The 15,520-nt window shown below is 41.8% G+C and overlaps 1 protein-coding gene across 1 annotated transcript in view; it reads right to left on the bottom strand.

Annotated features, from left to right (window-relative positions):
• Positions 1 to 542: 542 nt before the first annotated feature.
• The window catches only part of babam2 (BRISC and BRCA1 A complex member 2), a 197,185-nt gene continuing 182,207 nt past the window's right edge, over positions 543 to 15,520 (bottom strand). The window contains exons 9-12 of the mRNA XM_020500820.2: positions 7,883 to 7,953; positions 4,269 to 4,351; positions 3,998 to 4,151; positions 543 to 2,727 (exon numbers count right to left, since the gene is read on the bottom strand). Coding sequence (XP_020356409.1) covers positions 2,664 to 2,727; positions 3,998 to 4,151; positions 4,269 to 4,351; positions 7,883 to 7,953 — 372 coding nt within the window. The 3' untranslated portion in view covers positions 543 to 2,663. The remainder of the gene's footprint in view (positions 2,728 to 3,997; positions 4,152 to 4,268; positions 4,352 to 7,882; positions 7,954 to 15,520) is intronic.

The raw sequence follows: 15,520 nt of genomic DNA, 5'->3' as shown, positions 1-15,520 counted from the left end.
TTTTAGGATAAAAAGTAACGGAATAGAACTAAGCACAGGCAAAATCCTATAGGAAAATCTGTTTCAGTCTTCTTTCCAACAGATACTGGGAGACAATTGTACCTTTCAGCAGGACAATAACCTAAAACACAAGGCCAAATGCACACTGGAGTTGCTTACTAAGATGCCAATGAATGTCCCTCAATGGCCTAGCTAAAGTTTTGAATTAAATCGCTGGCTGTTTAGCAATGATCAACAACCAACTTGACAGAGCTTGAAGAACATTACAAAGACTAATGGGATGTTGTTGTTTTTTACAATCCAGGTGTGCAAAACTCTGAGATTACCCAGAAAGAATCTTCCACTTTGACATGAGTATTTTGTGGAGATCACTGACATACAATTACAATTAAATCTAATTTAATTCCACTTTGTAACACAACAAAATGTGATGTGTGAATACTTTCTGAAGGCACAGTACATTTAGCACAGGCCAGAATTCACAGTGCATCTCAGTGGCTTACAATCACATCAACTTTGAAATAATGTATTTCTGGACAGTATATGATTTGAGGGTTTATTGGGAAAATGACTGATTGAGATGTTGGTGAAACAAAAATATAACAGAAAAACATAATTCAGTAAAAACTGTCATGTAGGTTTTTACAGTATTCTCCAATGTACATAGTACTAAGGAGGACTTCTCAAGGCAAGGATTAAGACAAGTGTAGAACGTAATCAGGTAATGATAAGATCAAGGTTTGGCCCCACCCCACTGTTTGATATGAATGAAGATGAACCGCTGATCTTGATCTTTCCCACATTGAGCTCCAGTCAAACAGTTAAAGGGGAATAAACCCCTCTAACCCATTGTTGAATTGTCTGTCAGAGTGCTCACCTCTCTCACTCAGGGAGAGCAAGATAGCGCTACAACTATGTTATGCAGCTCCCCATTCACTGCAGCGCTAGATAGAACTTTGTGGAATAACACAAATCTACAAAAATATTAAACTTTTGGTCACAGCGAATATACTAAATTCGGGAAGCCCAATCAATTGTGACAAATGTCTTAAACATTTTCTGTGATCAATTTGGGTAGCAGATTCATCCTTTGACCTTTTCTGAGATCTCTGCCAAGCAAGGATGAAAGGAGCCAACCTGATCCCGCCTCCAACTTTTAACCACGCAACCCCATTGGACATCATTCCACCTGCCAATTAACATTGCCCATCTTCCATCTCTGACTGTAGGCTACATCAATTGTTGCAATGGTGTGATCAGATCATTACGGCAAAATATATATACAAATATATATACTAAAATGAGAGGGAAAGACTAGTGAGTGTGCAACATAACGTCCACTTCATTGGATGACACATATGGGCTATACGGCTCATTTATGGAAGACATGTTTTATTAAATTGTAACTTCACTACAGCAGCCAGCTGAAAGCAAACCTATCCATGTAAAATAATTTGCGTTGCAGATATAATAGATAGCCTAGGTGCATGCATCTATCGAAATGTGATTTATGCTCACTTTCAAACTTTTCATTGGGGTAGATCAAATATGCTATTATTACATTTATTATTAGCCCACATTTACATTTTCTAAATCGGTAGACTATTGACAATGATTTACTAAATGATGCAAGGGATTTGCCTTGAGCGAGCAAGAGAATGTAATAATGTAGGCTCATTTTATAAAAATCGAAAAGTATTCTTGTATGTTTTCAGCCTGGAAGGATTCGAGCCTGGTTAAATAAAACGTATAGCCTACTGCGCAATATATTACAAAATACACCAGCGACATCATTTAGGAGATAAAGGTTGTGAGAACAGTGTTTCTGATCAGATCAACTATTATCTTCTAATGTATTTGTGTGGCTATGCCATCTTTAGAGCACAGCATTTTCTGCTTGGTTTACAGAGCATTGAACATGAGAAATTATATAGGCTACCATCTAGGTCTGATGACGCTTCTGACGATAAAGGTGTGTTTTGTTGGGTTATGTGCTAAAGTCTGATGCAGGCTATTTTGAAAATTGCCAGTGTTTTGTGTTTATGAGGAGTCCCCTCGTGCGTGTGTTGCTGCTTGAGCAGTAACTTTCACGAATCTTGTATGATCACTGTTAACTAAAGTTGATTATTTTCGTGTTATTCATCAAAGTTCTATCTAGCGCTGCAGTGAATGAGCAGCTGCATAACCTGGTGACGTAGCTCTCGCTCTAGCTCTACCTCACTCTCCCTGACTGAGAAAGGTGAACACTTTGACAGACAGTCCAACAATGAGTCAGAGGGGTTCTGTTATTCCCCTTCAAGGGCCCTTTTCCAGTTCTCTGACAAACACTCTGAAGATCAGAAGTGACGTCTGCTTTGAAGTTGTAACACTTTGGCTGGGCAAGCCCCACATCTGTCTGTTGATGTAACAAGTGGTTCTGACCTACTACTCCAAACCATTTTAGTAACAGCTTTTCAGTACTTTCATTCCCTCTAGTTTTAAGAAAGGAGAAAAAAACAACTTAATAAAATGGAAAAACAGACAGTGTAGGAAAAAGCATGAAATGCTCAACGTGGCGTTAGAGAGTACCCGTACAGTAAGCACATTATCACTATCATGCAGTCCATTCACACACAAACACACACGCACATGCTCACACATGATCACACTGCTGTACTTCAGTCCTAGAGTTTCCCAGTGGCAAAGGCCCCTTCCTGAAACTGAGGGATGAAGCTCTTGAAGTATGCTCTGTGGAGAAAGATAGACAGATAGAGAGAGCGAGAAAGAGAGCAATAAAAGTCATTTAGACAGATACAGATTTACTGGAAGTGCACCAGTACTTATCTGACCATAAAAGCAAAGCACCGGTTTGCTCTTTCAGCAATAGAATACTGACTTTCCTTGGAGACCGGCGATATAAACAAAGACAATGACATATCTATTCCATGTAACCATCAACTTTGGGACAAAACCTCTGCTTTTATAGTTAAGCACTCCTGTTCTGTGCAAAGTAAGCATGGTCAGCTGGAGATAAGCAATTAAACCACAAACAGGGTTAACTGGTTCATGTTAAAAAATAAAAAAGGTAGAGTAGGATAAAGTTGGGAGAGCCATACATTTATAAATCATATCACATCTATTTTGCATACAAATCTTCACCACGGTGTGCGTAGTGATATGCCTTTTCGATGAAAGTGATTAGGTGGTCGTACTGTTATTGTGATTGTTAGTGCGACAGGGATTTTTTTGCATTATTATCCCAGATTAGTTAGATTGAGATAAAATGTATTTGGCGAGGGAGAGCTTGTCCAAAGATGGTAGCAGGTTCAACAGCTTTGCAAGTTTCTTGCTAACTAGTCGTTTACAAAGGCCTTAACAAATTAATTAGATTTTTATCATTATCATCCTGTATTATGGATAATTATACACTAAAGTGTACGAGACTTTAGGAAACAGACTGACCAGGTGAATCTAGGTAAAAGCTATGATCCCTTATTGGTGTCAATTGTTAAATCCACTTCAATCAGTGTAGCTGAAGGGGAGGAGATTTTTAAGCCTTGAGACAATTGAGACATAGATTGTGTATCTTTGCCATTCAAATGGACATGGGCATGACAAAAGTTCCTTTGAACGGGGTATGGTAGTAGGTGCCAGGCACAACAGTTTGAGTGTGTCAACAACTGCAACATTGCTGGGTTTTTCACGCTCAACAGTTTCCCTTGGGTATCAAGAATGGTCCACCACCCAAAGGACATCTGTGGAACGCGAGTCAACATGGGCCAGCATCCCTGTGGAACGCATTTGACACCTTGTAGACGTCAATATTAGGAAGTCGTTCCTAATGTAAAAGTGCACTCAGTGTAAGTCATTATTGTATGGTATAGTGGGTCATACTGGTCATTGTTGTCCAGTATGCTACGGGGTGAACAAAGCATCCCCTAGATACAGATCTAGGATCAGCTTCCCCTCCCTCAATCCTAACCATTAGTGGGGGGGGATGCAAGACTGACTGTCTTACTTGGCTCGCTTGGCCATCTCGTTGCCGTCCCAGCGGGGGCTGTAAGGGTAGGACTTCTGCACCTGCGAGTACAGCTGCCCACTGTTGGTGAAGTGGTACACAGACTGGAAAGTCAGAGTGGGCTGGTCCCGCGGGAAGTACAGAGGGAGGTCCACTGGAGGAGGAGAGGGGAGAAGGGGAGAGACATAGGGGAGAGAAAGTGAGAGAGATAGTGAGAAAGAGGTGACTTGGGGATCAATGTAGGAAAGAAGTGTGTGTGTGTGTAACTCACCATGGACAAGGAAACAGAAGTCTTTCCACATGAGGAGAAGAGTGAGCTTGGTGAATCCCTCTGCATCGTACTCCACCACCCCCCTGCAAAAAGCATGCACGTACACACACGCACGCACACCTTTCTTATATAGACACTGTAATGTGTCCACATGCCCCATACTAATCAAATACAATGCCAAAAATGTGCTTGCTAAGAAGAAAGTAGCACTGCCTATACATGCTCCTAACTTAATGGGTAAAGCGTTGGTTAAAACGTTGGTTAGGTTTACCCATTAAATTGGTGGGAGCAACATTTCCTGTAAATATTTTCGGTACTGAGCAAATTTCAGGTCTGCTGAGTACAAACTTGAGGCTGTACCTGCTTTAAGTTACAGCTTTAACAGTGGCCATGTATGCTACTGTGGCTATTTTATCATAATGTAGGTCTTCCAAAGTGGCCTACCATCAGAAACAACGAAGCAAATGTATTTTATAACATTTTAACATGGAAATAGCTGTTCTATCATTCAGCCTACAGTAGCAGCCAATGTGTGGTGTTAAATGTAGGCCTACATTCCCTGAGACACGCAGGGCTTGACATCAACCTGTTTATCCACTTGTCCTTCAGACAAGGAAGTGACTGAAGAATGTTGTTGTTTTGTTTGATGCAAGAAAAAAATTCACAAAATAAAAAGCATTATTATTCCTATACCATTATTACAGAGAATCAGACAAATTATGCTACCCCCTGCCTATCGCTACTTAGCTTATTCAAGCCTGTCTCAAAATACAACGCTGCCCCTTTAAGACAAAAAAAAGCTATTTACCAGACGCGCTTTTAAAAGATGTCTAGAAATGTTTATGTTTTGTGCCCTTGTAGGAAGCAAGCACTCCCCTATTGCTGACTACAAATGATCTATAACTGGGCTAATAACTCATTAACTAGCAAAGGATATTAACAAAATGTGCACACATGGCTACATGCAGCTCTTACTTTGATCTGAAAACAAGTGCATCCGCATCTACTCACGACCGATTCATGCTGTAAACACAGTCCAGTTCAAAGTAAATAGCACAGATCCATAAATGCCACAGATCCATATACGGCAATAGAGTACGGGCTGAGTTGTGCATGTCAATGCAATAGAATCATACTCCGATGTGTTCTGACTACAACAAAATCTCTTGCACAGTTAATTTTGTTTCAGTGTGTTACATTGAAAGTGGCTAATATATCAGCATAATGGCTGTGGTTATATGATCACACCGGTAATAGATGCGTTGTTGTATTACTTGTGAAGCACAGCTGAGTGAGCATACATTTCAATAATTTGCTTTTTATTTTACTGGGCTGATGGTGCCTGCATCTGATGATCAGTGTCAGCAGAGGGAGAGAGCAGAAGTCTGAGGGTCTGCCTCAACATCCCTCCGCTCTCCCTTTCCTCCACTGACACTGACCAAAAAGGGACACTCGTCTTCCAACTGATGAGGAAACTCGAGTCGCACCGCATTATTTCTGAATTATTCCTTGATATTAAAATAGACCCAAGAAGTAAAAAATAACAACAACGCAAGCCTATAGATACACATTCCTTCTCATTCATTACGGCTGCAGTGCTTGTTGTAGCGCTGAGTGGAAATAAGAAGAATGCGCGTTTTGTGGCTTATAAAAGTGTTGAATACAAAGTGTTGACAGTGCTCAGTAAGAACTTCAGCATTGTCTGTACTGTGAGACGCCAAAGACAGCACTAAGACAGCACAAAAGGGAGACAGGACAGACAGCTGATCGTCCTCGCAGTGGCAGAACACATTTAACAACACCTGCAAAGGATCGGTACATCTGAACATCACACCTGCGGGACAGGTTACACCAGTTACACCATGAACGCACAACATCGGTGCTCAGACTGTCCACAATAGGTTGAGAGAGGAACTGTAGGCCTGTTGTAAGGCAGGTCCTCACCAGACATCACCGGCAACAACGTCGCCTATGGGCACAAACCCACCGTCGCTGGACCTGACAGGACATACAGTGACACTGACGATTTTGTTGGTTTTCCTACTTACAAAGCATGTAGCGGTCTGTAATTTTTATCATAGGTACACTTCAACTGTGAGAGACTGAATCTAAAACAAAAATCCAGAAAATCACATTGTATGATTTTTAAGTAATTAATTTGCATTTTATTGCATGACATAAGTATTTGATCACCTACTAACCAGTAAGAATTCCGACTCTCACAGACCTGTTAGTTTTTCTTTAAGAAGCCCTCCTGTTCTCCACTCATTACCTGTATTAACTGCACCTGTTTGAACTCGTTACCTGTATAAAAAACACCTGTCCACACACTCAATCAAACAGACTCCAACCTCTCCACAAAGACCAAGACCAGGGAGCTGCGTAAGGACATCAGGGATAAAATTGTAGACCTGCACAAGGCTAGGATGGGCTACAGGACAATAGGCAAGCAGCTTGGTGAGAAGGCAACAACTGTTGGTGAAATTATTAGAAAATGGAAGAAGTTCAAGATGACGGTCAATCCCCCTCGGTCTGGGGCTCCATGCAAGATCTCACCTCGTGGGGCATCAATGATCATGAGGAAGGTGAGGGATCAGTCCAGAACTACACGGCAGGACCTAGTCAATGACCTGAAGAGAGCTGGGAACACAGTCTCAAAGAAAACCAATAGTAACACACTACGCCGTCATGGATTAAAATCCTGCAGCGCACGCAAGGTCCCCCTGCTCAAGCCAGCGCATGTCCAGGCCCGTCTGAAGTTTGCCAATGACCATCTGGATGATCCAGATGAGGAATGGGAGAAGGTCATGTGGTCTGATGAGACAAAAATAGAGCTTTTTGGTCTAAACTCCACTCGCCGTGTTTGGAGGAAGAAGAAGGATGAGTACAACCCCAAGAACACCATCCCAACCGTGAAGCATGGAGGTGGAAACATCATTCTTTGGGGATGCTTTTCTGCAAAGAGGACAGGACGACTGCACCGTATTGAGGGGAGGATGGATGGGGCCATGTATCGCGAGATCTTGGCCAACAACCTCCTTCCCTCAGTAAGAGCATTGAAGATGGGTCGTAGCTGGGTCTTCCAGCATGACAATGACCCGAAACACACAGCCAGGGCAACTAAGGAGTGGCTCCATAAGAAGCATCTCAAGGTCCTGGAGTGACCTAGCCAGTCTCCAGACCTGAACCCAATAGAAAATCTTTGGAGGGAGCTGAAAGTCCGTATTGCCCAGCGACAGCCACGAAACCTGAAGGATCTGGAGAAGTCTGTATGGAGGAGTGGGCCAAAATCCCTGCTGCAGTGTGTGCCAACCTGGTCAAGAACTACAGGAAACGTATGATCTCTGTAATTGTAAACAAAGGTTTCTGTACCAAATATAAAATTCTGCTTTTCTGATGTATCAAATACTTATGTCATGCAATAAAATGCTAATTAATTACTTAAAAATCATACAAGTTGAAGTGTACCTGCGATAAAAATTACAGCCCTCTACATGCTTTGTAATAGGAAAACCTGCAAAATCGGCAGTGTCTCAAATACTTGTTCTCCCCGCTGTAAGTGATATTTCAGTTTTTTTCTCACATACATGGGCGCACACATACCGCAGACTTACATTCCAAAGTGACTGAGAAAGGCAGCAATGTACTCTCTCCTCTTGTGGTAGCCTTGAATGACATACTGCACCTGAGGAGGGAGGGAGATAAATTAATACATACTTGATTACCAGGCAAATACCAGCTGAAACAGAACTGTACAATACTAAAATGTAACTTTTGGGGTTGGCATCTTGAAAAGTTAAGTCAACCTAATACACAGAAAATAACATGCTTTTTATTTCACACATTTTGCCATTGTATCATTTTCAATTTAAATCACTTCCTCAATTGAGTGACTTGAATTCAAATTTACCAAGTATGACCCTGGTTGGTACATACAACCTCTCAGGAAGACGAGACCATATCATTTGAGCATCAATCAATACTCCGACATTATACGTCAGCGTTTTTAATGAGTGCAGATATCAAAGAGCTGAGATGTCAAACTATAAAGTGTATCAGAGGATGAGTTACGCATGTTTACACTCGGGGTCAGTCGCCAACCCAGTGACCCCTTAGTGACGCTAATAAGCATGATGGCTGTGACAGTTTTGTGACACAAACAATCAGGGATTTATATTAATATGGTCACCTCCAAAATTATTGACACCCTTGACAAAGATGAGCAAAAAAGACCGTACAAGGCAAATAACATAAGTACTGAGCTATATTTTGTATACTCAACAAAAAGTATACTAATACATTTGCTCAGAGAAAGATTTTGTTCAATAAGCAATAGTTTTTCCCTACAAAAAGATGTGTTATTGGCACCCTTGTAAACTCAGCTAAACGTCCCTTTTCCAGGACCCTGTATTTCAAAGATAATTTGTAAAAATCCAAATAACTTCACAGATCTTCGTTGTAAAGGGTTTAAACACTGTTTACCATGCTTGTTCAATGAACCATAAACAATTAATTAACATGCAACTGTGGAACGGTCGTTAAGACACTAACAGGTTACAGACGGTAGGCAATTAAGGTTACAGTGATGAAAACTTAGGACACTAAAAGAGGCCTTTCTACTGACTCAGAAAAACATCAAAAGAAAGATGCCCAGGGTCCCTGCTCATCTGCGTGAACGTGCCTTAGGTATGCTGCAAGGCATGAGGACGGCAGATGTGGCCAGGGCAATACATTGCAATGTCTGTACTGTGAGACGGCTAAGACAGCGCTACAGGGCGGACAGCTGATCGTCCTCGCAGTGGCAGACCACATCTGCACAGGATCGAACATCACACCTGCGGGACAGGTACAGGATGGCAACAACAACTGCCCGAGTTATACCAGGAACGCACAATCCCTTCATCAGTGCTCAGACTGTCCGCAATAGGCTAAGTGAGGCTGGACTGAGGACTTGTAGGCCTCTTGTAAGGCAGGTCCTCACCAGACATCACCGGCAACAATGTCGCCTATGGGAACAAACCCACCGTCGCTGGACCAGACAGGACTGGAAAAAAGTGCTCTTTACTGACGAGATGCAGTTTTGTCTCACCAGGGGTGATGGTCGTATCCACGTTTATCGTCGAAGGAATGAGCATCACACCGAGGCCTGTACTCTGGAGCGGGATCGATTTGGAGGTTGAGGGTCCGTCATGGTCTAGTGTGGTGTGTCACAGCATAATCGGACTGAGCTTGTTTTCATTGCAGGCAATCTCAACAATGTGCGTTACAAGGAAGACATCCTCCTCCCTCATGTGGTACCCTTCCTGCAGGCTCATCCTGACATGACCCTCCAGTATGACAATGCCACCAGCCATACTGCTCGTTCTGTGCATGATTTCCTGCAAGACATGAATGTCCGTGTTCTGCCATGGCCAGCGAAGAGCCCGGATCCCAATCCCATTGAACACATCTGGGACCTGTTGGTTCGGAGGGTGAGGGCTAGGGCCATTCCCACCAGAAACGTCAGGGAACTTGCAGGTGCCTTGGTGGAAGAGTGGGGTAACATCTCACAGCAAAAACTGGCAAATCTGGTGCAGTTCATGAGGAGGAGATGCACTGCAGTACTTAATGCAGCTGGTGGCCACACCAGATACTGACTGTTACTTTTGATTTTTTGACCCCCCCTTTGTTCAGGAACACATTATTCAATTTCTGTTAGTCATGTCTGTGGAACTTGTTCAGTTTGTCTCAGTTGTTGAATCTTATGTTCATATAAATATTTACACATGTTAAGTTTGCTTAAAATAAACGCAGTTGACAGTGAGAGGACGTTTCTTTTTTTGCTGAGTTTATATCATGCCTGCTTTAAATCTGGTTTTGGGGTGGGGGGGTTGATTTGGTAGGGGATCCGTGTGTGTTCTGACCTCTACCTGTTCTGTCTTACCTGTATAATCATAAAAAATATTGACCCCCGTTTTCAATACTTGTGTATGTGCACCCTCACCTTGCAAAGTTAACGGCACTGAGCATTTTAATAAAATGGTTTATGAGATTGGAGAACACATTGGGAGGAATCTCAAACCATTCCTCCGTATAGAATCTTACCAGATCCTTGATATCCTTCGGTGTGCTTATGGACTGCCCTCTTCCATTCAAACCAGGTTTTCAATGGGGTTTTAGTCCAGAGATGGCCATGCAAAATGTTGATTCTGTGGTCAATTGACAATTTGATGTGTGCTTGGGGTCATTGTCTTGCTGGAAGAGTTCAGCCTCATGGCAGAGGCGATCACATTTTCAGCAAACATTTAATGGTATTTAGTAGAGTTCATGATGCCGTTGACCTTAAGAAGCAAAACAGCCACCATATTTTACAGTAGGTATGGAGTTATTTTCTGCATTTGCATCCTCCTTTCAACGCCTAACTCACCGTGGTATACATGGCCAAATACCTCTATTTTTGTCTCATCTAATCATAGCACCCGATTCCAATCCAAGTGCCAATACCGTTTAGCAAACTCCAGGCATTTACATTTGTTGGCTGCTCACAATAAAAGCTTTTTTCTGTCAACCCTTCCAACGAGCCTATTGGCATAGAGGTTAGCGTCTAATTGTAGATTTGGAGACCCCAAGATTCTCCAACTGTGGCCCCTTGGAATTTTCTTTGCCTTCCCAAACCATCTTCCTCACTGTACGTGGGGACAAGATACACTTGAGTAGTTTATATAGGATGGCTTCTGTCAAACTATCAAAAAAATTGTGTGATTTATGAGGGGGGCGAGACTTACGCCTAGGATTTGAATATCACACCCATGTGATTTCACACCAGGATGTGAGTATCACACCCACTGTTCTGAGTAGCTGGGGCTTCACACTAGGATGTAAATATCACACCCACTGTTCTGAGTGACTTTGTAGGTACTTACAGTTCAAATCATGTTGCATGTCCAAGACTCACAGTTGAAGACACCTTCCTGAGTTATTGGAGTGATTATGGCTTGTTTTTTAGCCTAAAACTAAAAAAACATACTATTTCTTGTGATGATACTTAACCTCTAAAAGTCTAAGCCTTTGGGGAGGGGGTGGTGGGGTTCTACTAATCTAATATATGGATCACTTAGCTATTTGATTTAGCATTTTAGGACCCCTGTATGTATCAACAAAAACAATATGTAAAAACTATTTGATAAAGCCCATAGAAATGTATTGAATAACACATTCATAAATGTAAAACAGACAGTCAAAAAATAAATCCTAAGCAATAAGGTTTTGAAGTGTCTGTCCTATATCTAGGCAATATATGAAAGCCCAGGAAATATTTTTGTTTCTTGGACACATATTTAACCTCCATTATTATTGGCACAAAACTACCTTCATACTTCCATTCATTTTTTAAACTGGTACCGGGTTACCTTCATACGAATCCTGAGCCATTTATGGGGGTCGTAGAGCAGAACGGAGAACACCATTGTGTTCGTGAGAATCTCATCTTTCCATAGAGTTATGTAAGTAGGCCAAACGGTTTGGATGCTACACATCGGTGGTACTGACTTTAGACGAGTCCCTTGGGGCTTGTGGGGGATCAAAGAGCGAAACAGAGAACACCCTCGTGTTCGTGAGTGTCTCATCTTTCCAGAGTGGTCATTTTGGTGTGAAGGCAAAACCGTTCGGGCGCAACAGACGTTTTCGTGAGAAGACCGATTTTCAGGATGTCTCATGGTCTGACAAACACCACTGTAGCCCATGCAACAACAAAAAAAGATTTCTCTAGGTGCCACTGACATATTTTGAAGGGGATTTAAAAAAATGATGTTACTTAGATTGACAGGCGCATCAATCGACTTTTAAGGATTACATTTATTTCCACATGCAGTGTGTCTGCATCACTGTGTGTGTGGACCTGGTGTGAGAGGCTTGTTGTGATCCTGGGGGTAGTGTATTGGGCTATATGTAAGACAAAATACTTTTGATCAAGTAGAGTCCTTGGTCAAATGTGGGACAAAGATGTGTTTTGCTCTTGATCAGGGGTAATGTATTAGGCTATTTGGTGACCCAAAGGTCTATTGTGACTTTGATCAAGTTTGTGGGGTGGAGAGAAGGGCGGTTTTGCATGTGGAAACTGTTTTGAGTGGGATGTGTGTTTTGGGGGTCCGGGTTGAAATCCAACATTGTAATCAAACTGGTTGGAGGTAGGTTTAAGCTTCGTTGAGCATTCACACCAGGCCCAGTGGGGTATCAACAAGCAGTTGTTTGGACTTTCAATTATTTTTTTTACAATTATGTGGAACATTTTCACAACTCTTAGCACACAAATCTAATCAGATCATCAAAATGGCTCATGTATCAAAACTTTAACCACATTTCAATTGACTTAAGTACCTCAAATATTGTGACACTGTACATGAGTTTTATGATATGGAAATGTGAAGTTCACATTTGGATTCACGGAATACAGGAGGGTAAAATCTGCATAAACATTGTTGATTCGCTGTCCCCCCACGACAAGACATCCCCTCTCTATACCTTTTGTAATTGGGGAGTGGTTTGTCTGGACATGTAACTGTAGCCTGGTTTTGAGCAGAGTGAATATGTATCCAAATTGAAAGAGTGATTTGGTGCGGTGAACAAGCGATTTTTTTTTTGTACTCAGTCATTCGAAAATGTGCTTAGAGATTTGAAACATGAGCCACTTCGATGATCTGATTTGATTTGTGAAAATGTTCCACTAAAGCGATTTAAAAAAATAAAAAATTAAGTCTAACTTCCAAGGCTCAGTACAGTCCAGGCAACTGCTTATTGATTCTCCACTGGGCCAGATTTGAATGCACTGGAAGGCCCAAGCCTACCCCCAACCAGTTTTTTAGGCATGCAAACAAGCCATTACCACTCCCAAAAGTCAGGAAAGTGTCTCCAACTGTGAATCTTGGACATGTACCTTTTCCAAACAGAATTAAATTAACCCTGCATATTTTAAATTCACAGCTCGTGTTATTAATAAAACAACTATTTGAAGCAACTAAGCCATTTTAGAGTTGAACTGTCCAGACCCACATCACCAGCCCCTGCCGCACTAATACACACAAACCCCTCTCCTGACGAGCCCATCACAACGCCAAGAATTCTCACTGGTTAAGGAAATTGGACAATGGGGTATAGTTGTCATGCTCAAACATGGTACCTCCATTCTAACTAAACCATCACATCAATCCCCACGTCACCATAGGCCCCAATACAATAGCCCCTTGATCAACACAGTCTCTGTCACCCCACCAACACCTTTCACAACATGTCTGCACAGACACTAGGACCCTTCTTCACATTCACAATACTGTAATCAGATCAGTGGGGTGTGTTTACATAAAACACACGGTAAAAATAAATAACAAGGGTGTTATTCACATCCTGATGTGAAAGCACTGGCCACTCAGAACAATGGAGGGGATATTTAGGTGCTTTATTGCTATTATAGACTGGTTACCGCGTTGCGTCCTGGGTAAGAACAGCCCTTAGCCGTGGTATATTGGCCATATATCACAATCCCTGAGGTGCCCTATTGCTATTATAAACTAGTTACCAATATAATTAGAGAAGTAAAAATAAATGTTTTGTCATTCCCGTGGAATACGGTCTGATATACCACGGCTGTCAGCCAATCAGCATTTAGGGCTCGAACCACCCAGTTTATAATTACATACAGCACGTGAATGTGATATTTACATCCTGGGTGAGATATTAAAATCTTAGGCGGAAGTCCCGCCTCCTCATAAGTCACAAGATTTGATTGATTGAAATAAGCCGTCCTATATAAACTACTCACTTGCGTCCTCTACCAGGCAAGTTTATCACTGTTCCAGTGGTTTTAAACTTTTAAATGATTGCCCTAATAGTGGTAAGTGGCATATTATGGAAGCAATTTTTTGTACCCATTGCCTGATTTATGAAGGTAAACAACCATTTGTCTCTTTTCATTTGAGAGTTCTTTGTCTTTCCCCACGGTGATGGATCGCTAATGGGTTTTTCATGTTTATACCCAGTGAAACAGGAAGCCATGAAAGGCCACAATACAGTTCCTGAAGCTGAGATTTACCTAAGTTGAATGTTAATGCAGATAAAATGTATTTTTATTTTATTTATTAAAATCTTTAGTGGTGCCAATAACTTTGAAACTTATCTTGTTGAGAATTTATTTTATTTCTTGTTAAACAAAATCTCTTTCTCTGAGTAATTGTATTAGTATAAAATAAAAAATATTTAGCATACAATATAGCTCAGTATTTGGAATTGATTTTATATAGTCTTTGCTCATCTTCATCAAGTGTGCCAATAAGGTGCATACGGAAAGTATACAAACCCCTTAACTTTTTCCACATTACAGCCTTATTCTAAAATAGTTTAAACAGTTTTCCCCCCTCATCAATCTACACACAATACCACATAATGACAAAGCAAAAAAAACAACAACATTCAGACCCTTTATTCAGTACTTTCATGAAACACCTTTGGCAGTGATTACAGCCTCGAGTGATCTTGGGTATGACACTACAAGCTTGGCATACCTGTAATTCTTCTCTGCAGATCCTCTCAAGCTCTGTCAGCTTGGATGGGAGCGTCACTACACAGCTATTTTCTGGTCTTTCCAGAGATGTTTGATCAGGTTCGGGCTCTGGCTGGGCCACTCAAGGACATTCAGAGACTTGTCCCGAAGCCAATCTTGCGTTGTCTTGGATGTGTACTTAGGGTTGTTGTCTTGTTGGAAGATAAACCTTCGCCCCAGTCTGATGTTCTGAGCGCTCTGGAGTAGGTTATCATCATGTACTTTGCTCCGTTCATCTTTCCCTCCATCCTGAATAGTCTCCCAGTCTATGCCGCTGAAAAACATCCCCTCCAGACGTTGCTGCGGGCGATTCCCTGATCCACCTCTACGCAGACGACACCATTCTATATACTTCCGGCCCGTCCTTGGACACTGTGCTAACCTCCAAACGAGCTTCAATGCCATACAATACTCCTTCCGTGGCCTCCAACTGCTCTTAAATGCTAGTAAAACCAAATGCATGCTTTTCAACCGTTCGCTGCCTGCACCCGCACGCCTGACCAGCATCACCACCCTGGATGGTTCCGACCTTGAATATGTGGACATCTATAAGTACCTAGGTGTCTGGCTAGACTGTAAACTCTCCTTCCAGACTCATATCAAACATCTCCAATCGAAAATCAAATCAAGAGTCGGCTTTCTATTCCGCAACAAAGCATCCTTCACTCACGCCGCCAAACTT

The sequence above is a fragment of the Oncorhynchus kisutch genome, linkage group LG14 (assembly GCF_002021735.2).
Source record: "Oncorhynchus kisutch isolate 150728-3 linkage group LG14, Okis_V2, whole genome shotgun sequence".
NCBI lineage: Eukaryota > Metazoa > Chordata > Actinopteri > Salmoniformes > Salmonidae > Oncorhynchus > Oncorhynchus kisutch.
Note: the sequence above shows the minus strand (reverse complement) of the source record. Positions and strands in the feature narration are given on the sequence as shown.